Raw genomic sequence first — 27,902 nt, 5'->3', positions numbered from 1 at the left:
AATGTGCTTTTAATGGAGGGAGAGGGTGATAATTAATTTGTGCTTGATATTCACAGAATCTGGGAAGCTTTGTCTAATCAGTCACTTGGGTCTAAATGGACATCTGTGGCTATAAAGGATTGTAGGTGCAGAGATGTATTGGGAGGAGAAAATATGTACCCAGCAGTTCAAATGTTGCTTTTTGTTTGCTATATACCAGCAAAGCAGTGCTATGGAACAGGGCAAGATGACAGAAAATCAGACCGTTCTTCATCATCCAAACTACTATGATGAACCCCTGTATCTCCCCAACTGTCTGGCAGATTTTTCCCACCAATCTTCAGCTCCCCTCAGTGACTGAGTTGCCCTTCAGTGGCGTGTATATGTTCTTTGTCATAAATGACTTGACTGTCCCACCTACGTTTAGATATTTAGTTTAGGCTTTTTCTCAGCTCAGGAACTCTACTGAAAATAGAGGAGCGCGTCCAGTTTTCTTTAAACCCATGAGAAATGGCACTTGAGGCAAATTAACTTTCAAAAACAGAATAAAGATTTTATTAAACAGGCAGGGAATATATGTATAAATGGAATAGTCAAGGTTTTGAGATTGCTGAGGTAAAAAACTTTCCTATATATACTAAGTTGAATTCTTAGAACATTCAAGAGAGTGTATTTGTAGTTTTGTTTCACGGCTTTCTATTTCTTTCTTTGGGAGGCACTTTGTTTAGTATAATTCAGCACTAAAATAGTTCTTATTGATGTTTCTAGATTTCTTCCTTTAGATAATACAGCTTTTCATTAACTCCTGAGGTGTCTAAGCTTCTCCCCTTCATTACAGACCAGGGTTCTCAGAAGCCACCCTCTGGCTACTTCCAGAGTTTAGAAAGAACAAACAGCACAAGACCAGTTTATGAATGACCCCCCTTCCCTCCAGATCAGCTGTTTTATTTTCTCTCTCAGCTGATGCTGGCCAATCACCTAAGCTCTTCTCTCCAGGGAAGATTAATTATTGAACTCTCTGACTCTCTGATACAAGCAGCATCTGAAAAGCCTGCTTTTCTGTGCAATCTGTCACAGCTACATAAACGGCCAAGTACATTCATTGTAAGATGAGTAAATAATACTTTTAACTATCCATATACTAGCTAATAGGGCAACTGGAACTGAAAGAGTAATCTTTTATGAGTAGTTTCAGAGCAAGGAACCAAAGAATCTAATTTGGGATAAAGTAGCTGTAGAGGTAATTCAATAGAAGTGCTGCTTCTTGAGAATAAATGCAGTACTGGAATGGTGCTCTTTCTCCCCTGACTGTTGGTCCTATTTGTAATTGCTTATCCACCTCAAACAGCCTTTAGGGGGGAAGAAAAGCTTCTTACAATTTCTGGGATGCTACTGACATACAGGAGCTGCGGTGGCTCAAGTGGTTAAGACGCTGAGCTGCAGGCTGTGGAAGGTCAGTAGTTCAGCAGTTCGAGACCCGGGTGCCGCATGATGGAGTGAGCTTCCATCTCTAGTTCCAGCTCCTGCCAACCTAGCAGTTCGAAAGCAAGAAATTGCAAGTAGATAAATAGGTACCACTTCGGTGGGAAGGGAACAGCGTTCCGTGCGCCTTGGTGTTTAGTCATGCTGGCCACATGACCACGGAAACTTCTTCGGACAGCGCTGGCTCTTCAGCTTTGAAACGGAGATGAGCACCGCAACCCTAGAGTCGGATTCGACTGGCTTTTGAGCAAGGGAACCTTTACCTTTTTACTGACATACAATGAATTTAAGCACAAGTAGGTAGACACAACATACAAAGCCACCATGTATTGCCCAAGCAGATGTTCAGCAAGCCAACGGTTTTATTAGGAGTGATACATTATTTGTGTCACATGGGAAAAAGTCTGACATGCATGCAAACTAAGTTGATGAGCAACACCCCCGCCCCAGCCATTTTCTTCTCGTTTGGCATGTGGTCTTCTGTATGCCTGTGGTGCCACCTGCTGGTTCATTTCAGATTTAGGAAGATTTTTGTGTCCACTTTCCTAATCTGGTTTGCAGTCCAGTCAAGCAAGGGGCCCCGTGCACATGGATGCAGGCTTTTCTGCATATAATCCTAGCTGGTTGAAGAACTACATTGGCAACAGCTCTTGTAACATCCAGGTGCACACATTAAAAACGAAACCAAACCTGCAATGCTGCCAGTTGGCTACTGAAGAGGGGAATGACTTCAGTCCCCTACTCATGTCTCTTTTCCTCCAAGCATCTGATCAGCAGGATTTCATCTTTTAAAAAAATGACTATTCAGCAGTCTTAGCAAGCTGCAATTTAAACGCCAACTGGCACACACACACAGTTTGTTGCTGGGCTCTCACGCATTCACAAAGTGCATTGAAAGTGCATTCGGTATGTGTAGAAGCCACTGTCTGATCGAGCCTGCACGTTCAGACACTCTGGTGAATTGGACTTAATCGTGGAAGTGCCCAGCAGTGTTCCATGCACCAAAGAGAGTGCAAGGAGCAAAGGGAGTGACCGAGCACAGCAACAAACTTATTGTGATTCAGCCACTGCCTCACTTTAATGGAGCAAACTAAGCTCATTTCTACTTATTTAGTCCTGTGTATCTTGAAAAATAATGCTGAAGTGTTTTACAGTAACATTGTTGGGATCAGTTCTGTCCTCACTCCCTTAGTGTTTCCATTCAGAAGCTCACAAATGAAACCCGCTTCATCATTTATGAATTCTGGGAGAACAATGCCTGGAACAGGTAAATGATTACTAATGTTATTTCTGACTAATGACAGTTATGAAACTTTGAAAATCCCAAATCCCAGCCTCTCTCAACTATTTTACTTGAACTGAAAGCTAATTGTCAAACACAGACACTGAACTGTATCTTCTTATGAAAAGGATAAATGTTAAATATAAGCAAAACATTGCCTTTTAGGTTGTATTAGCTAGCGGCCCACGTTATATTTTTCTGCACAGTAATGACTTTCCATTTTAGTTACATTGCTCATACTAATAGATCTGAGAGGCACAAGGACTGCTGTATCAACACACGGAAGACTTGGTTTAAAATGTGGTGATCTCTTAAATGCTTTTGTTTGTTGAGGTCACATTTATTGATGACCCCCCCCCAACACAGGCATAATCACCAGAGGACACTCCCCCCCCCAAATGCACTTGTAAACCAGCTTGGAAAAGAGGCACTGAGTTAGTGCAAGTCACAGTCTCCTATCTGGAGGCACCATTCTCTTCAGCTGCACTTCTGCATAAGTGCTGTCCAGCCAGTGGCCTTCTGTGTTTTTGAGGTGCTTGCACATGGACTGCGGAGTACAGTAAACCCAGTAGTGAATATTTTGTTTTGAGGTGCTTGCACATGGACTGCGGAGTAAGTCTGTTGTCACTAGACACAGTAAACCCAGTAGTGAATATTTTGTCCAGACACATGCTATGATGAGAACTGAATTATTTTTAAACATGAATTGATATAGAGGAAGGTAGATGGCTAAACGTTAACATCTCTCTTATTTATACAGCCACCTCCAGATGAACTACAACAAGACATTCCAAAGGAGTAATGTGGACTGCTTGGAAATGCCAGAACACATTACAACTATGCGAGTGCCTGGTAATATCATATTTTTAAAGCTTTGCAAATAATTTCCCTCTTACTAATTCCCTCTTTCCTTCTGCTTGTGTTCCTGGGGCAGCAAAGTCAGACCATTTTTTAAGGGGAGGGAGGCCTGGCATCTTTTAAAAACAATCCTACACTTTAGTTTCCATAGGCAATACCTTTTTATATAAAAACAGTGACTTCTAACAACCTTTTCTATTGTTCTGCTTGGCAAAAGATACTTTATCTTCACCATAACTGGCTGTGATGATGCTCATGACTTAACAGGATGTGAATGCAGTTCTAATACAGTTCACTTGGTGTTCTGCCACCAACTGGCTTCAGTAAAAGATAATATTATGCCCTTTCCTGCAGCTTTTGTGATTTTCACATTGAAATGCTAAAATGCAGCCAGTTCCAAAACCAGTACCAAGAAGAAACCTGACTAAAGGACAGAATAAACCCATAACCATTTTCTCACTCCTGGGGACTTCATGTGTGAACAGAACAGAAAAAATATGCAAAGCGTCACCTGTATTTTAGAGAACAAAAAGAGAATGCAGAGAAAGGCAAACTTCCACTATCCCACAATTGTAGCAGCTGGGGGAAATATCTAGATCTGTAGTAATGAAGTCTTTTTTTAAAAAAAAATCTGAAGCCATAGCAGGCCGAATAGGGACTTACTGGTGGATTTCACAAGTATTAGGTGTCACCTGCTTAAGATTAACCTAAGCAAAAGCTTCAGAGAGAACATTTTCTTTAATGCTACACTGTCAGCTGCCTGAATTCTGCAATTTCTTGCTCCTGCTCAAACCTTATTGACGAGAGCAAGAAAAATGGGATTTCATATTATATCAGAAGTACCCACCTTCAATAAACTGGTGTACATATTAAATATAAAGTGTTAAATGTAGACTAGAATGAAGGTGTCTTGAAGCCCTCTCTCCTTTATTGAGCATAAATGTTGACAGAGTGTGTAACCATGACAACAGCATTACTTAACTCACATCTTGACTTGCAAAGGGGGATCTATTAAAAATATGAATACTCCTTTAAAAAATGAAAAAGTTATCACTTTTGCCCTGCCTTTGCAAATTAGTGAAACTACTAAAGCAATTCTAGGATTGAAAAACGTGTTTAAAAAGAGTCAAGGCACTTACAAATCCACCTCAAAACCTGGTTGCTGCTCCCTTCCCACTTTAAGTCCACAGGCTTTCATCTCTTGCTTGCTTACAACTTAGCCTTTATGCAACCTTTACATTTAGGGTGACTTTTAGAGGAAAAGGTCAAACTGAAACAAGGGAAGGTTGTAGCATAGAATACTTTAACCCTGTTATAATTTTCTGGGTTTTATAGTCTTATATGTGTTTGGGTGACATGACTAGGGATGGGCATGAATTGAAAAAAGGCGGTTCCGGGTCTGTGGCAGCCCACGGACTGAACCCCAAACCAGTCTGGCAAGTTTGGGACACAGCAGAACGGGGGGGGGGGGAAATCTCCCAGGAAGGGACTTCCCTTCCCCCCTTTTCCCATTGGTGGCAAGCCACAACCAGGAGAAAATGGGGTGATAGCCTGGGAAGAGGCTTCCCTTTCCCCTGGCTCCAGTGAGCCACAGCCAGGAAAAGGGGGAAATTGCCTGAGAAGAGGCTACATTTAACCCTCTGGATTTGCTTCCCCTCCCCGCAAATTGGACCCCACTGCTCAGCAGTTAGGTTTAAATGGCTGGCAACCATTTAACCGTTTGGTGTTGCTCCCTGCTGCTTTGAACGGGGGGGAGCAAAACCAGAGGGTTAAATATGGGGGTGAAGGGCTTCCCAGGGACTATTTCACCCCCTCCTTTCTCTGGCCCAGCAGCTGTCATGGGCTCCCTCCCACAGTCTGTTTAAAGGGGCAGCGTGAGGAAGCTAGAGACAGCTGAGCCTGTGGAAAGAGACCGAATAGTCCCAAAGAGCCGAACCAAAGAGGGCAAAGTTCAGTAAATATTCAGGGAGCACATCTTACATCGCTTCCCAAGTCTTGAACCGGCCCAAGTTTGGCCCGAATTTTAACTCGTGAGCCAGTTCGTGCCCATCCCTAGTGACTGGTCTGCATCTTTGGGCTAATAGTCAGATAAGCTATCTACTGAGAGCAAGGTGACCCTGGAGTGTTTAGCAATTTGAAGGCTCAACAAGAAAAGTAGCTAGAACCAGGGGAAACTATTACTGAAATAGAATAATCATCAGTATCTTCTTTTCAGCTTCCTGGTGGGTCCTGAACAACAACTAGAAACTTTGCTGTAGTTAGCAACCAGATGCTGTAACATTACTCTAAATTGGCATCCTATACAATCATCATAAAGTCTCTACGGCTACCAGATTAAGCACAGATACAAGCTTCCACTTACTTATTGGGTAAAGTTGTATGAGTTGCCAACATCTCCTCATTGCTGCTACTTTACGGAATGATATTATGATGTGGACTGATGTTTGTTAATTTTATTCATGTTATTAATTCTAATTGTATTGTGTTATTAGTGAGATGGATTTACATACTCTCATCATAAAGTGAGTGGCTTCCTCTTCCAGAGACGACTCCTTAGTGGAAGGGGGGCTTAACTCATTAGGTTTCACTTTTTTTGAGAATTCAGATTTTGGATAGAAGGCAGGCTATGTATGTTAAAAATAAAATGCTATAGGATTGTACCAAATGTTGCTGTCTTTGCTTAATAACATGTGTGGTGAAGTCACCCTTCCTGACAAAAATGTATTGCATGGAACACATGTAAGAAACAGAAATGAAATCAGTATTTTCCATCTTTGTATTCATAAATAATTTGCTCATCTAGTTTCTCAGTATTTTTTTCTTCTGCATTATTATGTGACATGAGCTCATTGTGCACCACTTCTGGAAACTGGAAGAGTCAGCTGAAGACTGATGCACAGCCCCACAGCAAAAACATTAACCTAGGAATAAGGAACACGGAACTTCCTACTACTCCAGTAGGCAAGCACAAATCATTCACATTTTCATAGAGAAACATAAAGGACACATTTAAGATCCATTTGCAGCATTTATCAAGAATCGGAACCAAGATGGAAAGCCTCATTACTTCCAGTGACCATCTGGTGAAGTCTCAAAGGAAAGTAAATCTGGTACTTAAGTACAAATAGCCAAACAAGCATACCCAAAAGTGTCAGGAGAAAAGAGCAACAACTACATTCAGATTTTGACAGGTTTTGTTTGAACTTTTTTTAAAAAAGATGAAATATCTACTTTTCCAACAAACTACTGGTCTCTGAATGTGATGGCATTTTATCATTATCACAAAAATATGAACATGTTGTAGTTCATACTATCACAATAAATTTGGGTGCAGATGAAACATTTCCGTCACATAAAAATGCTACTGTCAAAGTTATATTGAAAAAAGTGGCGAGTCCTTTTTGCCATTCTGAACTTAACAGAAACAGACATAGTACTGAAGTACTCAGTATTAGAACAAGTCAGCCTTTGCTGCCAGCTGTTGTCTAGAAAACATCTATGAAAGTCCTTGTAGAAAAGTATTCTATAATTGACTAGACATTGCCAGCAGTTGAATTGCTCTTATATTCTGAAGTGTTGAACCTTCCTGGAATTTATACTTCTACCTAAAATACATAGTTTGTTTCACAATATCACATTTTCATGATAATTTAATTACATGAGATCCTATCAAAATGCATCATGTTATACAACTGAGAGTTTGAAGAATGTAAGAATGTAATTACATGAGATCCTATTTTCTAACAGTTAAAATTAATCAAAATGTAACTTGTCATACAACTGAGAGTTTGAGGAACTTAAGAACACTTTAGCAAAGATTCTGATGGTGAGAGCAAGGGAAGAAATGAACTGTTCCTTATTTCCATGTAAGGGAGGCTGTAACGATTCCTTGTTTTTGTGTGTTTGTGTGTGTCTCTTTAAAAGTTTGGTTGCATGGCTGTGGTAGACTAGAGTGGTTGAGAGAGGCAAGTGTGTTATGATTGGTGGTTGACAGAGAGGGGGAGGGGTTTTGGAAGTGAATCTGATTGGATGAGTATGTGAGTCAGTCAGGAGTTTCAGTTGTTAAAGGAAAGTCTGAGTGTCATAACAGACTGGAGTGAAACAGTGAACATATATGGCATTGAGATAAACAAGTGTTACAAAGTTACATGAAAAGATCCCTGTCAGTGAGGGAAAAGATTGAGTGTGATACCAAAGCAATTGTACATCATTTACACATTACTAGTTACATTGTATCACCCTCTTATTTAATGTTTATTTCAATAAATCCTCTTTTATTCAAGTTTATACCAGCGCTGAATGAAATACTTCCCAGGACTACATAGTTCCTCGTAAGCCTTACACTCTGTCTACCAAACTAGTAAGAGCAACATTATAAGCATAAAGGTTTGGAAATCCTTAAAATTTCCTGGTGGCAGCAGAATCTACCGTATTAAACGAAATAAAGGGAACTTTTAAAGTGAAACTAGTCCTCCCCAATAAGGAGGACGTCACAGAGGCAATTCACATTAAGGATTATATTCAATAGCCTAGTACAATTTGTTTTAATCCAATCTGACCACGGCTGTGTAATTCTAAAGTGTGCATTATATATGAAAGACTGCAATAACAAACCATCTGGGTTTAAAATTTTTCTGAAAGATGACCAGATATCACTTACTGCCTCAATCAAGCTTTTTGTTGTTGTTCAGTCGCACAGTCGAGTCCGACTCTTCGCAACCCCATGGACTAGATCACGTCAGGCCTTCCTGTCTTCCGCCGTCCTCTGAAGTTCGTTGCATCTATGACACTGTCTAACCATCTCATCCTTTGCCGTCCCCGTCTTCTTTGACCTTCAATCTTTCCCAGCATCAGGGTCTTCTCCAGTGAGTGCTCCCTTCTCATTTGGTGGCCAAAGTATTTGAGCTTCAGTTTCATTATCTGGCCTTCCAGGGAACAGTCAGCTAAGCTTAATACAGAACAAAGTTTGAGTCCAGTGGCACCTTTAAAACCAACAAAGTTTTATGCAAGGTATAAGCTTTCGTGTGCACCCACACTTCTTCGTGTGCACCCACACTACCTTCCAGTCCTCAGGAATAGAGGCAGATTTTAAGGAAAGATTACATATTTTTGTAAGAAGATCCACAAGTTCACATTTGAGTTCTTTCAGAACTCTCGATGTATGCCATCTGGGCCTGGTGATTTATCAGTTTTTAAGTTGTCTATCAGTTTTAGGACCTCCTCTCTCGTCACCTCAATCTGACTCAGGTCTTTCAACACCCCTCCTGAAATCAGCAGTTCTGGAGTGGGCAAGCACTTCTCATCTTCCACAGTGAAGACAGAGGCAAAAAATGCATTTAGCTTCTCAGCCATTTCCCTATCATCCTTCAGTACTCCTTTTACCCCTTGGTCATCCAAGGGCCCCACTGCCTCCCTGGCTGGTTTCCTGCTTCTAATGTATTTGAAGAAAGTTTTATTGTTGGTTTTTATGTTTTTTGCTATATGCTCCTCATATTCCCTTTTTGCCTGCCTGACCACAGACTTGCATTTTATTTGCCATAGCCTGTGTTCCGTTTTATCAGCCTCACTGTGACTAGCTTTCCACTGCTTAAAGGAATCCTTTTTACCTTTTACAGCTTCCATTACTTTGTTTGTTAACCATGCAGGCTTTTTCCTATACCTGTTTGTGCCTTTCCTAACCTGCGGAATATTTTTTTTTGAGCTTCTAGGATCGTAGTTTTAAATAGTTTCCAAGCTTCCTCAATGGTTTTAACCCTTTCTACTTTTTCTTTCAATTTCATTGAAATTTCATGATTTTATTCCTTTGCTGTGTCCTGTTTCTGCTTTTCACTTCTTTTCATCTTTCTTTCCTTGCACAGACTTTGCAGATCATGTTGCTTAGTCTTTATTAAATCCAAATATTGCTTAAAATCAGTATAGTCCCAAATGAAAGCTTCACTTTGTTTATTTATGAAAAGTTACAGTAATTGTATGAAAATATTCATATATGGAGTAAAGATTAACATTTACAGGGTATATTTTATATACTATGCCTTTATCTGCTAATATATAGGAGATATTTTAAAGAAAAATAATAAAGCTTGGGCTAAAGAAAATGAATTCAAACCACTACTATACTAAATAGTCAAATAATTGGAATTAGATACAGTATTTTTAAAGAGCATCATCTAGCAAAATTAAGCATCAAGAATTTAAGATGGTGTTTACTTTAAGCCTACTGAAACCAATGAAAGTACTTAATTTTTGTTGGTCTGTGTTCAGATCTTTATAGAGATAGCCATATTTACTTTACACAGACTTAAGAGTCAATAAGGGTGGGTACCAATGACATTAATATGTGGCAAACAGGCCCGTACACACAGGGGTACCCACGAGTGCTTGGCATCCTCCCCAAACAATCAGGCACCCTTCAAAGAAGTCAGTGCCTCCCCAAACAGCCGTGCATCCCCCTAGCCCCAGTGGCATCAGCAAATGGGGCCTAGGCACAAGAATGAGAGAGGGAGCCAGCCAGCAACAGAGAGCACAAGTGAGAGCCTCCTTCCTTCTCTCTCTCCCTCCCTTCTTCCCAGCCAAGTAGGCAGACGTTCCTGTGGCTGTTTGCTCACTCACTCCCTTCCCACCTTCTCTCACACCATGACCGGTAAGTATGGGCTGCGGCCGGTGCTTTTGGGGTCCAGTGGTGCAGGCAAGCATTTGTCTGCCTCCTTGTGTGGCTCAAGTGGCACTGGCTAAGCATTATATCCGGCTGAAGTCCCTCTCCTCCCCAAACCCCACCCTCCCCAGGGGGTACCTTGGTGCACCCCCATTAAAATTTTCTGGGTACGGGGCTAGTGGCAATGCTGCTCATAAGCTTACTGTGGATGTTTGCAGCCAGACAACAGATAGCAACCAGCCAATGTTGTATGTACCCGGAACCTCACATTTCTAATCAATTACAACAGAAATTGTAAAAATGAACTCTGCAGTATTTAGAACACCCTCACCATTTTCTTCACTTTTAAGATTTTTCTGCAGGCTTGTAGAAAATCTTCCACATCTGCACATGATCCCATTACGCAGACTTTTTTGATCCACACTCTGGAACCATGTTCAGAATGATACAGATACCACCTATCCATCAAGAATATTGTGGGCCCTGTCCGCTTTAATTATGTTAGTCTCATTTTACTATGCAGACCACCTTTTTGCATGGGCAAGGACAAATCTGGAGGGCAACCAATGCAAGGAAGCCTGCTTCCCCATGCCCACTCCCATTTCTGATCCTCTTCTTTCATTGAAAGCACTTCAGGAATAGAGATAAATAAATATTTAAAATAAAGGTGTAAGTACCATACAGGAGTGCTGGTTGTTACAACAATACTTGAAGAAAGGCAGACTACAGAGACAGAGCTTGATTGTGTGACTGCTGAGCAGTCACCATTCTATGAAAATTATACCATCTTCCAGTTTAGAAAGAGTTTGGAAAACTTTTGTATACAGTTAAACCATATAATGGATTATTTAGGCAAAGATTACTGACAGCAATCCTATGCATGTTTACTTGGAAGTAAATCACACTGTATTCAATAGGCCATTCACTAGTAAGGGCACTCAAGATAAATTAATATACATACATATTCTTGAGCATGCTTACTGGTCCATTATCACTGCTGACAGCAAACTGAAAAATTTTGTAAACAAAAGCTCAGAAGCACTGGTTCAAAATTAAACAAAATCTGAAATTATTCACATATGTTCTGTTGAAAATAGCTTTACTTCTGACATGAATTACTGGGTACATAGACTGTTAAATCTAAATCAGATTACAGTCTATTGGTATTAGAGATCATATTCCCTTAATTTTTCAGTAGCAAAAAAGATAGATTCCTCATCTTCAGACAGACCTATCGTCTCCTGCAGTAGGCAGTAAGTAGTTTTTCTGCAAGATAAAAAGTTCCACCACAAAATTTAGTTAACAGTGATTTAAATTAAATTAAATAATTCAGCAAGCTTTGATGATGAAATAGAGATCAGTAGCCCTATTTATCAGCACCTGATTCTGAACAAGAAAGCCCTGTATCACAATGTATACATAATTTATACAAAATGAGGTTAATACAGTAAGAATGCACTCTTGAAATACAGCTATGAGCTGGTGAAAAAAAAACTTGTGTGGGGGTGGAGTAACTATGCCATATTTTCAACTGATAGCCCTCATATCATACCCCCACCCCCAACTACTCTTTAAACAGGTAATTTAAAAAGGAGTATGGAACTTGCTGAGGGGAGCTGCCAACAAGAAACACACAGAATAATTTTACTGTGCTTCATTCAGCACTCTGTTTTTTTCAATCAGCAATCTTTTATTACAATTAGATAAGTATCTGAGTTATTTCAAAACAAGCTTTGAAAACAAAGACTAATATTTACTAAAAATTAAAGAGATAATAAAACAATACCATGCCTCTTTGTGATCATTAATGCTGTTAATTAACCAGTTCTATAAGGAAGCACAATTATTTTTTTCTTCTTCTCCCAGACATCCAATGTATGAGGGTCCAGCTAAATGATACAAGGGACACATATATCTGCACATACATAATGGGGTACTCACTTTGGAAAGTGGTCCGCCACTTGGTGCAGCTTCAAGCCCTGCAAGGAGGAATGGCATTTCTGTTGCCAGTGGGAAAGGGTGATTTTTGCCCATTCAGCCTTCTACTGCAAATCTACACTTCTACAAACCATGCCATTTTTCAGCACTCCCAATCCTAGGAGCAGAATTTCAGGTAGCTCAGTGGGCTGTAACAGGAGGTGGGAAAGCCTTGTTCCACAAGCTTTGCCCCCCTCGAAGCACTTGGAATCCAACTCAATAATTCTCCTAGAAAAGTCCCAATAGTCAGCCTTTGCTCCTAAATGGAGTAAAAACCCACTTATGTTCTTTAACTCAATTTGAAATGCAAATACTCACTGGTTTTTCAAGTACAACAGGATGATCAGGAAGAAATTCTGGTTTCTTTTGGGCAAGTGAAACCTCTGAAAGCTTCAAAAGGAAATCTCTACTATATGTTATTCTTTCTGCCAATATAAGATTAAAGAATTAAAATGAGAAATGGAGAAGTACATGGCTGTATGGTACAGGATGCAGACATTTCTCCATGAAAAATGTATAAACAACTTTTAAAACTAATTTATGAATCTTGTACTCACCAAAATAAACAAGAACTTGCAGAAGCTGTATACTGTGTAGGAAGTTAAATGGAATTCAGATTTGCTAAAGTGCAAGTGGCAGAACAATAGTTCTTAAAGACTTCTATAGATGCTACTTGAACTATAGCAATTTTAAATTCTACAGACCCCTGGCACTGGATAATTATTCACATCATTTTAAGGCTAGCATCACATAGCACCAATATTCCTATGAAGGGACCAGGACAAGTCAAGCAACAGATATAGTTTATCACATTAACCTCCAATATATGAAAACCCCATTTGCCAAGTTGCATTAGTGCCTTTCTGAATGAGCTTCATCACAAGTAAATGCCCATTTATTTACTACTATCAATTCCAACCATGTAAAAAAAGGAACCAGCTTATTAGAACTTTTAAGCCATTTCCCCTCAAGATTATACAGAGACAAATTAACATCTTAAACTACAAAGTATATTTATTTCGCTTGAAACCTACATTGTTACAAAATGGTATATAGAGGTTCACTTCCAAATGTAATGGCTGAAATCACAAAAAAAGAAGACAGAATTCCAATTGGAGAGCTTCCATTGCTCACCATTACTGAAAGAAAGTAACTACAGTATTACCTTCTGCTCCTTCCATATTTTCGTTGTTGCTTGGACTTGCTATATGCTGCATGTCCCTGGGTAAATGCTGGGACTTTTCAAAATAATCAACCAGAATTTGTTATTAACACCTCAAGAAGACTGGTTCTACCACCTCATTTTGCAGTTCTCACAGTGACATGACCATCAGTCAAGGAAGAACTCTGACACTGACCACTGAACTCTCAGAGACAGCAACCTGAAAACGTTGCCAGGTTTCACAAATGTGTTGCTGACTGTTCATGTGAAACTCATCAGCATGTGCTGCAAGAACTGTCACATTCAGTGAAGGCTGGGAAAATGAGACAGCAATTAAATCCCACTACTCCTTGTAGAACACATGCTGAAACATATTAAGAAGATTTTAGCACAAGAAAAAAGGTAGTTTGCTTGCATTATGGAAGAACGTGGATTTCAACGTGATCTCTCCTTATCATAGTCAGACACTAACCTAGAAGTTCTCAATTTTTTTGTAGTGGGACTTCTAAACATACTATACTTTTCAGGGTCCATTTGAAAAGTAACTCCCATGCTACTTTCCTCCTCTCCAATATAAAATGATACAGCAAAAACAATGTATTTTAAGACATGCAGTACTTTTAAGACATGCTCAAAATCTATTAAGAATGTAATCTTGTGTAGCAGGCCTGTAGCCAGGATTTTTCAATATGGGAGACCTTTTAAAAAGTTTGGGGGACGACTGAAATTCACACACAGTCCCCGCTTCTCCCTCAAAGCATTTAAAAGATCCCTCACCTTGCTTCTCCCCAAAGGCATATAAATTTAAATGCTTAGGGGGGAGAAGCGGGGGCCGTGTGCCTGCACTCCAAGCTGTGAATTCAGGGGGGCCTTGGGAGGAAGTCAGGGAGGTGGGCCCTGGGAGGCACCATTGTAGCTACAGGCTGACGCAAGCTACATGTTTCTTTTAGGTTTGCTATGTGGTGAAAAGTGTTGTCAAGTCATAGCTGACTTATGGCACCCTGTAGGGCAAGAGATGTTTGGAGGTGTGTTTGCCATTGCCTACCTCCACATCAAGACCCTGGTATTCATTGGTGGTTTCCCATCCTAATATTAGCCAGGGCTGACCCTGCTTAGCTTCCAAGATCTCATGAGATTGGGCTAACCTGGGCTATCCAAGTCAGGGCAGGTTTGCTGTACCCACTCACTGAATTATAGACAGCAAGCGTCTAAACTTAATTAAATCCTCATATGGATTGGTACGCCTAGCAGTGCTCCAATAAGACAATATATAGTATTATTGTAGAAGTACAGATTTCTCTTATAGTTAAGCAGTGTTTTTCAATATTTATATGCATAAATTTTACCTTTGGGGACTTCAGGCTTATGTTGCTCTGATGGACGAACCAGAGTTTCATTTAAGACTCGCATTCCATTAGATTTACACATCTAAAATTTTTTAAAAGGGACAACATTCCTCCTGATCATCTCTAGGAATCCATAATTCCTTTCATATTGTTTACACAAAAGAACACACAATAATGCTTACTCAACCAGTTAAAGCAACAAAAATCATTGGTTCACATACAGTTTACTAACTGGGGGAAGGGGGTGGCAGAATGTTTTATTCCAGTGGGAGATAATGGAAAGATAGAGTGAAATGCTTTTTAAGGCAAGGTTTCCAACTCAGTATTTTAACTGTGCTTTATTGCCTCAAAATTCATTCTTATAACCATGTAACAATATGCACTATTGTAAGGAAACAATGGAACAAAATAAGGTAAACACACTAGGGAACCAATGCTTACCTCAAAGGACTTTCAGCACTCTAAAAACAAATGGGTTGGAAGCTGTCTCCTACAAATTTAGCTCTGCTGGGGGGGGCTAACCCCCTCTTCCCCCCCAGTAGCCTATAGACAACCCACCCGAAGGAGAGCTCTGCTATTAGCGGTCTGGATTCAACTCATTGTTGGTTTCCAGCATTAGTTACAACAATGTTTATTTTCTAAACTCTTTCAAAATAGGAGTTTCTATATATAACTAGCCTGATACCTGTGTTTTGCTACAGTATTTAAGTTCTGTAAATCCAGTTATAATACTGATGATGTGAAGTGCACCTGACAAACACCCGCCTGTCTTGTATAAGGGAGGATTGTGTTTAAAGGCATCGGGGAGGCTGTGTCAGCTGTACCTCACAGGTGGTTGGCCATTCCTGATTTCCTCAACTGCCGTTAGCTCTCTGCAGTCTCCTCTAACTGTTTAAACCTCAGAACACTGAGCTCTGCAGCTGACCAATCAGAGAGTGGGCGATAAAAGGAAGCAGCAGCCTGGTAGCCACATAAGAAATGGGAGGAGCACATTTTACTCCTTTTGACTCCCTTAGGGGTCGAATTTCTAAAAATCCCTTCTTAGTGGGCATCTACATCATGGTAGGAATGCTCTCCCCAAATTTCGTGCTTCTAGGTCCAGGGGTTCGACCTGGGTGTTGATTTTACAGTGATTAATGCTAACTTGAGAGCTTGTTTCTAAAGGTCCAGTAAGAAAGACTTCCTGTTGTTTACTCCAAGAGTTGGTTCAGACATAGCTTTGTAATCCCCCACACCATAACTAAAGAGACTAGAAATATGCTGTTGTCATAAATTCTGTTTTCCCCTCTCTTTCAGAAATCACAATGTACAATTACACCTAAACTTGGCAAATCCTGAAACCAGAACTAGAAACATCCACGAGGAAGCACACAAGCCCATGGCTTGGACATAAATAGCTAAACTATAAATGGCATTAGGTGTGAACTGTGACTTTACTGATGGTTTATATTTTCAACTCTTGAGGATGGATTCAGCCAGCTTTTTCAGTCAAGCTCATCCAATCCCCCATCCTGCATGTCGTTTGTCATGCAGGTCCCATGATCCTCAGCATATCCTTTCTGGTGGTGAAAGGGGTGCCCCCTCCTCCCATTTCCACTAGAGGAAAAGCTGGTTGAATCCAAACCTTGATTTTTGTTCTACTTTCCCAATAGGCCCAAACCAAGAGATGCTTAGGCACCACTGGGTACAGAAGCTTGCTGCTCCATCTTAAGCCAACCACTGGGAATTTTAAAAATTACTGTTTGACTAAAACCAAGGCATTTATATTTCCTTAATTTAAAAATATTAGCATATAAAATATAACTAGCTTATATATAATGTATTATGTTCTTTGTGTAGTGCAGTAACTTTGGATCTTATAAGAAATTATTGCATGTATTTAATTTTTTTCAAATATTTCTGAGTTCTTTTTCTGAAGGAGATACTATATGGATTCAACATTTCTACCACATATGGATCAAGGTAGGGTATAAATGAGCAAATACATAAATATAATCTTCTGGTCTACAAGAGAAAATATTTTGATTTACTTCACCATAGTATCACTAATGACTCTCAAGCCCTTACAAGATGACATTTGTAGAAGAGCAGGATTGGCACAGAGCAGATAAGATTTCTTAAACTTGAATAACTAGCCTGAATAAGTTAGTTAATTAACCAAAAATGAGAAATGTGCTATCAGCCTATTTAGATCAGCTACCCTGCAATTTGAATGGCTATGCCATTTCTTGCAAAAGATTAAAAGGCAGTGTCACTATGCCTTATTTGAATGGGTCCTTCCACAAAATTTAGCCATAATTCCATAAAGTACTCTTAAGTTCTATGGAGCTGTAACAGTGTAGACGGATGACACAACTAAATGTGTGGGCTATTTCTGATTAAGCAGCATAACCAGCTAACAAAACTATCATCTACCAAAGCATTCTATAGCTCCTATTTCATGCATCCACACAATCTTGAGGTAAACCATACCTATTTCACAGACTGCATGTTGCAAATAAGGACCAACAAATACGTTTGGCCATGTTTCCCTGATTCTACTTGCTTTCCCCTCTATTTCCCCTTAATTCCCCAAGTGCTACAGCATCCAGTTCAGATCTGGACTATGTACTGGGAAGGAAGAGGCATCATCCTTCCCTGCCACACCATTTTTCTGAACCAAAACAGTTCTGGGGACTTCAGAAAAAACAAGTCGCTTTGGGAGAATCCTGACCTGACTTGTGGCCAAATGGATCATGTAGTCTGGCCCCAAAAGGTGGACAACTGTCACCTAGCAGCTCAAAACCAGAACTATTTATTTCATCTATTTAATACTTACCCAGCCAATTTCGTTACACAGACTTATAGGAGTGTTGGATGAAAACTGACCCTGGAAACTGAAAGCAGTTGCTGATACTAGGGGAACAGATGCTGTTGAAAAAAGATCAATAACATATGTTCACTACTTTATTAGTGAACTGGAAGTAACCCACACTTCGCTAAGCAACCTTTAAAAGCTATCTGGATTCTGGATCTACTGTAACAGCGCCTTATCTAGTAGGGGTGTACAAAAAAAATCATTAGCATTTTTCAGGTTCGGGTATATTGAAACAAAACAAAACAAAAAGGTATTTTCCAATATTCCCAAATCTCAATATGGCAAAGTATTTGGATTCAGGATTTTTCGGAAATCCCCCCCCCCCGCTCCATTATACCCTATGGCAGTGATGTTGAGCCTTTTAGAGACCGAGTGCCCAAACTGCGACCCAAAACCCACTTATTTATCGCAAAGTGCCAACACGGCAATTTAACCTGAATACTGAGGTTTTACTTTAGGGGAAAAAAAAACTCATACATTAACTTAAGATGATCCAAACAAAGTAAGGAAAGCAATCCCAAATGCTTTCATTTACTTAAAATTATTTGGCAGAGAATTCAACACTTTAATGATGGTCTGGGCCTGGCTGGGGCAATGGCACGCGTGCCCACAGAGAGGGCTCTGCGTGCCACCTCTGGCCCCCCACCACTGCCCTATGGGGACTATTATAGTCAATGGTCCCCATAGGGTATAAAGGGGAATCAATACAGGGGTATCCAGGTCTGGTTTTTGAGGTAGAGGCACCACATTTCCAGCATAGCTGCTGGTGCCTCTCCTCAAAAAACTCCCCAAGTTTCAAAAAGATTGGACCCCCAAGAAGGTGCACCTATCCTCCATTGATTTCAATGGAAGGGGGAAAGGCATTTAAAGGGAACCAGGTCAAAGCTTGGGGAAGGGGAAAAACTGAATGAATTGTGAAAAAAGAGGGAGAAATTTTTCCCTACTCCAAGGAAAAAACCTGAAGAAGCCTATTACACAATATGTGTTTTAAAGCACGAGCAAAGTTCTTTCTAAAGTACAAAACTACTCGGTATTTGACACTATACAGTATTTTCAGAAGTTATAAAACTTAAAGCATCTCCAGATACTGAAGAGTTGCTCCAGATTCCATGATCTTCTGTGTTGGGAGGCAAAACAATGAATATCCGAAAACACATGCATATAATCAAGGAACAAACTAGCATGTGGAAGACTTGAGAAGCGTCTTTTAATGCATGAATTCATGTAAAATTCCTTCTGAAGTGCATGACTCTCTAAGTCAATTTATAATCAAAGGGCATGAATTAAAAGCTATGAATAAAATGATGACGAGCAAGCAACACAACTCTTCTCTACCCTCAGTTATGTCAATCGAATTATGCAAGAGCTGCTAGCATAATTCAAAGATACAGGATTGGATCCAAAGAACTACAGCACAAGCCCTGTTATACCTACCTTCTAATCCCTACATCTCCAAAAGCTATTGAGGATTAGCAGCCTTTGGGAATGGCATGGGGAAACCGTGGTTAACATGCAGTGGAAGGGGGTAGGTAATATCCAGGTCTGCAGAAAAGTATTATATTAACAAAAATATATGCCTAGCAGGTTAACCCCTGCCCAAAAAAGGTTGAAAAACCTGTAAACAAAAGTAAACAAAAGTTGGAATTGGTTGAGGGGAGAGAAGGCAGAGCAAGAGGGGAGAAAGTAGAGCCTAGCAGAGGCTGGGATTTCATCTCTCACATGCTTTAATGAATGAAGCTATCTCAGCAAAGCCTAGCAGTAAAGGTGGTTCTTTGGGTATAGGTTCAATGCCATTTAGGGCTTTGTAGGTTATAACAAGAACTTTGCACTTAAGCCAGTAACTGATAAATGGAGCATCTGCAACAAAATGGGTGCAACACATATGTTCTGCCTGATGCCCAATAGTAGCTGGGCTGCCACATTCTGCACTAACTGGAGTTTCCAAGTTGCCCTTAATGGAGGTCTATTACAATAGTCTAGTCTCAAGGTCACCATAGTGTGGATCCATGTGGCTAGATTAATCGAACCAAGCTAGAGAGCCATCTTCCAGGCTAAACGAAGCTAGCAGAATGCCTTTTTTGCAGCTGCATTAACTTGCTTCTCCAGTACTAATACTGATCCAGAATAACCCCATAGCTCTAAACTGTCAGTGATCATCATGAGGACCCCATCAATGCTGGGGAGCACAGTGTCCATCAAAACCTCAGCCTTCCCAACTAGCATTACTTATATTTTGCCAGGATTCAGTTTCAGGGATGTATTTTTTTTTTTAGAGAGAGAGAGAGAGCGCAGAAAACAAACAACTCTAACTTTTCAACATAATATTACAGTGACATTTATGCCCAGATGGAGAATTTGAGTTTGCAGTTTTGTGTTAATTTGGTTGGTCTTAATAAAATGTATTACATCGGTTTTGTTTTGGCTTTGACTAATGTTTGAGTTTCCTCAGCTTTCTTATGAACATTCCACAATATTTCAGTTTCCAAACAAGTATTCTGAAATCATGAGCAAGAACTTACTTTGGGAAGAAAGGTGGCGTGCAGGTCTTGCTGGCTGGAGAGGCTTGCCAATCAGTCTTTTTGTTTCCATTTTTTAAACAATTTGAGATGCCATACTATAAAAGCCAAGTAAAGGGTCATGTAAATAATGGGGAAATGGATGTGTTTAAATATTTATCTTGCCTCTCTATGGTGGCTCAAGGTGGCTTACAAATCACAAATAAAACCATCACAATTTAAAGCCAACAAATAAATCTCCAAATGACCCCATGCCCCCAAACAATGAGGTCTGCCCTCATTTTCCTAAAAGATTTTTTCCCCTTAGCATTGTGGATTGATTTGTGTAGCTGCTTTAAGTAATGTTAATTCTATTTACCTGATTTAGTAAGCCAACAGAAAGGTACAAATAAGGCAAATAAACATGTCCATAATTTGAGTTAAACATTACTGATACTATCCTCTACCCTTTTTGACCTAGTTATATAGTAGCACATCACTAACTCCCAGTGACAATGAATTCCATGCCTCAATTCTATCACAGGTACACCAGTATTTTCATTTTAGTTTTCTGTGTATTAACCCCAGAGCTAGCAGCTAAGAGAGGGATGGTGCTTTATTCACTTTTTGGAACCACTAATGATTGTATAAACTTTATTCCCATATATTTAGCCATCATCTTTGACAAAATGCATGCACAGTTGTGGTGACAGATTCTCAAGAATGAAATTTGATCAATACAGAAATATGAAACACTGCTTTGTCCCAATTCAAGAAGCCCTTAACTAGTTTGCCTTAGCATTAGCTGATGACGAGAATGCATTGGGTATTTTAGAAGTACAACTAGTAAAGGTAGTAAGTATTTGTCGTGTGAGAGGTAGGGTGACACTATTCTACTTCCTAAATCTTTACAACACAGGAGTGTGCCCACAAAACAACTATGTATCTAAAATATCAAATGGGAAGCATGTTATTGTTACTTAGGCAGCAAGATAGCAAGTTAAAACTATAGACTTTTAAAGCACATACAAATACTGTACAAGATAACTGCCATCTTAGAACCATTCTGCACCATATGATCAAGGACAAGGAATGCTTCTTCTACTATGGTGCCTACTGAGACATATTCAAACATCACCTAAAAAGGTTTTTTTTCTTCAGACAGATTGATTTTAACCATATATAATGTGTCACAATCCCATCCTGGGTATGTGTTCTCACATGCATGTTGTGTGTTTGCCTGCAGAAAAAGCATGGCCTCTCTTACTGCTACCACTTCAAGACACAAAAATCAACCTCTCCAGTAACTAGTGTCTTGGGGCACTTCCAATTACTTTAGCTCCCCCCCCCTCCATGTGTGTCCTTAGCATGTAAGAGCAGTCTTCAGCATGTGGGTGGTATTTCAAACACAGTCTGCATTCTTAACAAGAAAGCAGCTTTATTACTAAAGATGAGACTACAGCACATACATGAAAAATAGCTGTCATAGCAGGAGAATACAGATCTCAGGAATCAAAAGGAAAACAACAATCTACTTTGTGTTACCAGACAGTTTCCTTAGATGGAGCAAACACATCTCCAATCTCCTTACTGTTCTCCTGACAGAGTCCCCCGGATCACAACATCTTGGCAAAGTGTTTGAACAAAGAACAGAGTAAGATTTCACCTTTTAAAACTTCTGCTCACTTAGGTGACAACCTCCCCATCCAGACAGATCCAGGTGGGTAGCCCTGTTGGTCTGAAGCAGTAAAACAAAGTTGGAGTTCAGTGGCACCTTTAAGACCAACAACATTTTATTCAAGGTATGAGCTTTCATGTGTAGGCACACTTCTTCAGTCTAGGTGTGCGTGCACAAGAAAGCTCATGCCTTGAATAAAACTTTGTTGGTCTTAAAAGTGCTACTGGACTCAAACTTTGTTCTGCCCGTACAGAGTTAGGAATCCTGCCCTAGTTGATAAGATGCTCGGCTCTTTGCAGATGAGGCCCTCTTGCACAGAACCCTGCCTCCTCTCCCTGATCAGGTTTCATGATGCACATCCATCAGATCGCTTTGGCAGGGAGGCCCAAATAGTCTGGTTTTCCCACTGAACCCAAATTCCCGCTTTTTTGACTGTCCCCTCTTGGGAAAATAAACAGTTGCCATGGGTTCAGGGACTCGGATCTTAACACACTGTATTTATTTATGTCATTTAATATGACACCTTTCTCAGACAGACAATGAGGAATATAAAAACTAAACAACAATACAGCAATAAAAAATAATACCACAGTAAAAGCTGCCTTAAAATCCAGAAATATTACAATGACACAATTGTTCCTTTATGCCCTCCTGAACAATTCCATTTAGCTCATGCTGTGCAATTATGGTCGTGTAGCTTCCTTTGTCAGATGGCCGTTCCACAAGGTGGGGACCATAACAGAAAATGCTCAGGTGTTGATCATACCCATTTGCAGGGCAACTCCTTTAAAAGGCCTTGCTCAGTCGATGACCAAAGCTGTTACCGCAAAGCATACTGGGAGAGGCATCCCTGCTTTTATTTATTTATTTATTTATTGTTTGGATTGTTATCCTGCCCTTCCCTGCGCACAGGGCTCATGGCGGCTCATACCAGATTAAAAATACACATAAAATAATTTTAAAAACATTCTGCAGTTCAATCATTTAACATACCAAGACAGCTCATAGGTCTATAAAATGACCCAGATTAAAAAAGGGCAGTGGGCAAACACCCCGACCATTCATTGAATAAACTAAGCTGGAGGTAGTGGTGGAGTGGGGGAGGCCAGAATGATGAGACACCCTTCGCCTCAACCACTGTGTGTCCCATGCTTTATAAGAAATTTCTATCCCTTTAACTGAACCCAGAAATTAGTAGGTAACAAATGTAGTTACTATAGAATAGATGCAATCGCTCCATTCTGGAGATTAGTTGGTAATCAATGTAGTTACTACAGAACAGATGCAATCAACTACTCTCAAATGTTCCATTCTTGAGCAAGGTGATTGAAGAGTTGGTGGATGGACAACTCCAAGCTTTACTAGATGAGGCAAATTGTTTAGCCTGGGTTTCCTGGGTTTATGCCTGGTTAAGGGACTGAAACTGCCTTGATTGCCCTGGTCGACGATTTGAGAAGGGAGATGGACAAGAGGACTATAACTCTGTTGATTCTCCTGGACCTCTCAATGGCTTTTGATACCACTGATCTTGGTATCCTTTTGGAGCATCCATCTGGGCTGGGAGGCACTGCTCTGTGGTGGTTCTGATGCTACCTGAAGGGTAATTTCAGAAGGTGGTGTTGGGGGCCTGCTGCTCAGCCCCTTGGCCTATGGGGTCCCACAAGGTTCTGACAACTGCACACATACAACCTGTGCTTTGCCAGCTGCACTGGCGACAAGTTCAGTACTGGGTCAGGTTCAAGGTCTCGGTCTTGACCTTTAAAGCCCTAAACGGTCAGGGACCAACATACCTGTAGGACTGCCTCTACTGGTATGTCCCCAGAGAGCACTACACTCAAGTGACCAACATCAACTAGAAGTCCCTGGCCCAAGAAGGGTTCGACTTGGTAGTACTCTCTGCCTACTAGCATCAGGGCCCTGTGGGATCTGTTACAATTTTGCAAGGCCTGCAAGGCAGATATGTTCCGCCAAGCATGTAGTTGAGGACAGCAACAATTTTAATGGTTAACAGCTCTAACAACTATCTGTTCCACTACCTGCTTCCATCCCCCTCCCTCCATTGCTAAGATAAATTGGGGGACCAGAATTGGATTATGGTGCCATGTAGGGTTTTTTAATTTAATCTGTAGATTTGTATTTTAGACTGTTTAACTGGATTTTATATGTTTTATAAAGCTATGTTGTGACTCACTCTGAGCCCACTCATGGGAATAGCGGTATAAAAGTCTAATTAAATAAAAATAAATAAATAAATCTGATTCCCTATGCTCTTCAACATCTACATCAGAGGTGTTGAACTCATTTGTCATGAGGGCCAGATCTGACATAAATGTCACTTTGTTGGGCCGGGCCATGTATGTTATAAAATGTAATGCTAGGTACCGGAGATATAAACTTTATATAGGAGAGCAACTGGTAAGCTCTGAGTTGGTGTGTCCTCACTGCAAGGCCCCATGAGCTGGAAGGGGGGTGCAAAGGAAAACCTACATGGGCAGACTGGAGACCCAGCAGTGCAGTGCTGGGCAGATGCTTCCATGTCCCAACAGAGGATCATCTACACACACACCCCACGTGCAAATGCTGATCCCTGAGGCCATCCAAGACAGCATCCTCAGAGCTGCATGCCAAGTGAAGAGGTATGAATGTAGCTGCAGTGGCTCCCAACTTACCAGAGAGGCTGCCCCTGAAGTAGAAGGAGTTCTGCTTGACTGCTGCAGACTCCACAACTGAAGTGGCTCCACCCACCCACCCCTGAGCAGTCTCCTGTTCCCTCCTTTGCACCAGTTGCTCGCGGGCTGCATAACAGCCCTGGATGCACCTTATGTTTGACACCCCTGATCTACATAAATCCACTAGGAAGAGGTCATCCAGAGATTTGGGCTGGGCTGTCACCAATACACAGATGACATTCAGCTCTATCTCACACTTCCAATCAATTCCAGGGAGGCTGCAGAAACCCTGAACCAGTGCCTAGAGGCAGTTTTGGAGTGCATGTGGGCTAATAAACTGAAGCTTAATGCCAACAAGAAGAAAGTACTACCAGTGGCGGACCAACATTTTTGGGACCCTGAAGCTTGAATGATTATGGGGGCCCCTTCTCAACCAGCAATAATGGGGCAAAATCCAACAAGGTCCAAAGGGCCTTGCTGCCCTCGAGACCCAAATGGCAGAGAACAGAGTGGTGGGGTGGAGCCCTTGAATATGGGCCATACAGTGAGCCCTTTCCCACCAGCAACAAGTTCTGGGTAACTGCTGTTATCTTCTTCAATGGGGTTGTTCCATGGCAGATCACCAGAATTATTTTTTTTTTAATTAACCACTACATCTCAGATTTTGATTAAAATTGTTGCACTGGCCATATGAAATGGGTTTTAGAGCATATTCTAAGGTCAATATTAAGTTCTTCAACCCATTGGCTTATGATTCTGTCACTACTAAAATAGCCTTATTTTAATAATACGTACAAAAAAATTCCATCAATTTTGTTGAAAAATTCACTCATAAAAAAAAAGTTGCTTCAGGACTCCTCCAGGATTAAGGGCCCTGAAACTTAAGCTTCATAGTAGATCTGCCCCTGAGTACTACTGGTAGGTGGAAGGTCTGACCGAGGATTGAAGGTATCACCTGTTCTGGATGGGGTTGCACTCCCCTTGAAGGAACAAGGCCATAGTCTGGGGTGCTCTTGGATTCAGGCCTACTGAGGCCAAGAGTGACTTTTATCAGCTTTGACTATTTGACTAGCCGTGGCCTTTCCTAGACAGAAAATATCTGGTCACTACAGTGCATGCCCCAGTGACATCTAGATGAGATTACTGCAATGTGTTCTATGTGAGGCTCACTACAGTGCATGCCCCAGTGACATCTATGTGAGGTTGCCCTTAAGTGTTCAGAAACTTCAATTGGTACAGAATGCTGCAGCCAGGATGTTGACTGGAGTGGGTAGCACCAGGAACCACATCACTCCAGTCTTAAGCCCATCTACACTGGCCCCCAATTTGTTTCTAGGTGCAACTCAAGAGGCTGGTCTTGAACTTCAGGGACCAACATTCCTGGAAGACTGCTTAGTCCTTTATAAACCTGCATAACCATTTTTTGAGGCCCTGCTTAGGGTGCCCTCACCTTCTGAGATTAGGCAGGTGGCAAGCCAGAAGAGGGCCTTCTCAGTCATGGCACCAAAGGTCTGGAACTCCCTCCCCAGGGACATTCACCTGTTCCCTTCTGTTGCTGTCTTCTGCCAGTGAGTGAAGACTTTTTTTGTTTCACTTGGCATTCCATCAATGATCCATCATTCCTAACCAGTGTTCTAATTGCTGCTTTTATGTTTTGTATGTATTTTAACTCTGTTTCAATGATGTGTGTTTGGAGGGGTTGATTTTAATGGTTTTAAAATATTACTTTATTATGTATGTTTTAAATTGTTAGCCGCCTTGATGGCTCTAATAATGTCAGAAAGGAGGGACACAAATCTTGTAAATACATAAAATAAATACATACACTCCATCTAACTCCCAATAATAACCAAGCTGCAAAGTTCTGTACCAGCTGAAATTTCTGAGTTGTCTTCAAGGATAGGTCCATGTACAGCATGCTACAATAGTCTAGCCTCAAGGTTACTGTGGCAGGATCCAAGTGAACAATTCAGATGGTTCAAGTAAAGGAGCCACTCTCCATGATGTGCAAGGAAACATTTTTTGCAGCTAAATTAACATGCTTGTCTAGCAATAATGCTGGATCAAGTATAACCCCTAGGCTTAACTAACTTAGCTAGGGTCAGCACAACCTTCCTGGCCAACATCACCTTCTGTCTACTTGGAAGTCAATTTCAACGTGTTCACCTTTCTTTACAATCAGAAACCAGGGACTGACTCAGGACAGCTACAGCAGTATATGCGATCAGGACAAAGAAATATAGAACTGATTGTCATCAACATATTGATAACACCCAAATCTAAATTCTAACTTCAAGTATAGGCTAACAGGGTCTGAATTTGCTGAAACTGAGAGGGAAAAAGATCTTGGGGTCGTAGTGGATAGCTCAATGAATGTATCAACCCAGGGTGCTGCAGAAGTAAAAAAGGCAAACTCTATGTTAGGGATTATTAGGAAAAAGATTGAGAATAAAACGGCCAATATTGTTATGCCCCTGTATAGATCTATGGTGCTGCCTCATTTGGAATATTGTGTATAGTTCGGTCACCAGATCTCAAAAAGGGCATTGCAGAGCTGGAAAAAGTACAGAGGACAACCAAGATGATTAGGGAGTTGGAGCACCTTCCATATGAGGAAAGGCTGAAGAGTCTGGGACTTTTCAGTTTAGAAAAGAGATGACTGGGGGGGGCGCATGATAGAGGTTTATAAAATTATGCATGAAGAGAGAGTTGATAAAGAGAACTTTTTCTCCCTCTCCCAAAATACTACTACTCGAGGGCATCCAATGAAATTGATAGGCAGTAGGTTCAGGAATGACAAATGGAAATACTATTTTACACAGAGAGTGTTTAAAATGTGGAATTCGCTGCCAGAGGATGTAGTGATGGCCACAGGAATAAACAGTTTTAAAAGGGAATTAAATAGACTCATGGAGCATAGGTCTATCAGTGGCTACTAGCCATAGTGACTGAGGGGAACCTCCACATTCAGAAGCACTAAACATCTGATTCCCAAGGCCAGGAGGCAACATCAGGGGACGCCTCAGCCTCTATGCCCTGCTGTTGGCCCTCCAGAGGAACTGGTTGGTCACTGCGTGAGACAGGATGCTGGTATGATCCAGCAAGGCTCTTACGTATGCTCTCTCCCAAAGGCTTTATGGGAAGATTAAGCAGCATAGTCAATAAAACTGAACCCTGTGGAATCCCACAGGATAAGGCCCACACAGGAGACAATCTTCAACAACTAACCTCTGAATCCAATCTGTAACAAATTATTTGAATAGCATGATTCACCCTACCAAAGGTTGCTGATAAATTTAACAGCAGCAGAGTAGCACAGTAGTTTCAAAACACATATAACAATGTTCCCAAACAAAACTCACACCAAGTTCCTTGCCCTGTTACCTTTCTACTTCACACACAGATCACGTCACACAACCTGTAGAAAGTCGTTCAAATCCCTCTTTCTTGGGGGGGGGGGGGGCG

General features: G+C 40.8%; 2 protein-coding genes across 2 annotated transcripts in view; one reads left to right on the top strand and one right to left on the bottom strand.

Annotated features, from left to right (window-relative positions):
* The window catches only part of NECAB1 (N-terminal EF-hand calcium binding protein 1), an 80,685-nt gene extending 74,840 nt beyond the window's left edge, over positions 1–5,845 (top strand). The window contains exons 11-13 of the mRNA XM_015406056.1: positions 2,654–2,728; positions 3,504–3,595; positions 5,817–5,845. Coding sequence (XP_015261542.1) covers positions 2,654–2,728; positions 3,504–3,595; positions 5,817–5,845 — 196 coding nt within the window. The remainder of the gene's footprint in view (positions 1–2,653; positions 2,729–3,503; positions 3,596–5,816) is intronic.
* Positions 5,846–11,474: 5,629 nt separating this feature from the next.
* Positions 11,475–20,184, bottom strand: LOC107105984 (chromosome unknown open reading frame, human C8orf88). The gene is made up of 6 exons (XM_015406055.1): positions 20,115–20,184; positions 17,557–17,633; positions 14,739–14,820; positions 13,167–13,169; positions 12,549–12,655; positions 11,475–11,519 (listed from the first exon to the last, which is right to left on the bottom strand). Exons 1-6 carry the CDS (start codon positions 20,182–20,184, stop codon positions 11,475–11,477), a joined length of 384 nt encoding a protein of 127 aa, XP_015261541.1.
* Between the last annotated feature and the right edge of the window lie 7,718 nt (positions 20,185–27,902).

Source organism: Gekko japonicus, unplaced genomic scaffold, assembly GCF_001447785.1.
Source record: "Gekko japonicus isolate JY-2015 unplaced genomic scaffold, Gekko_japonicus_V1.1 scaffold531, whole genome shotgun sequence".
NCBI classification, from domain to species: domain Eukaryota; kingdom Metazoa; phylum Chordata; class Lepidosauria; order Squamata; family Gekkonidae; genus Gekko; species Gekko japonicus.
Note: the sequence above shows the minus strand (reverse complement) of the source record. Positions and strands in the feature narration are given on the sequence as shown.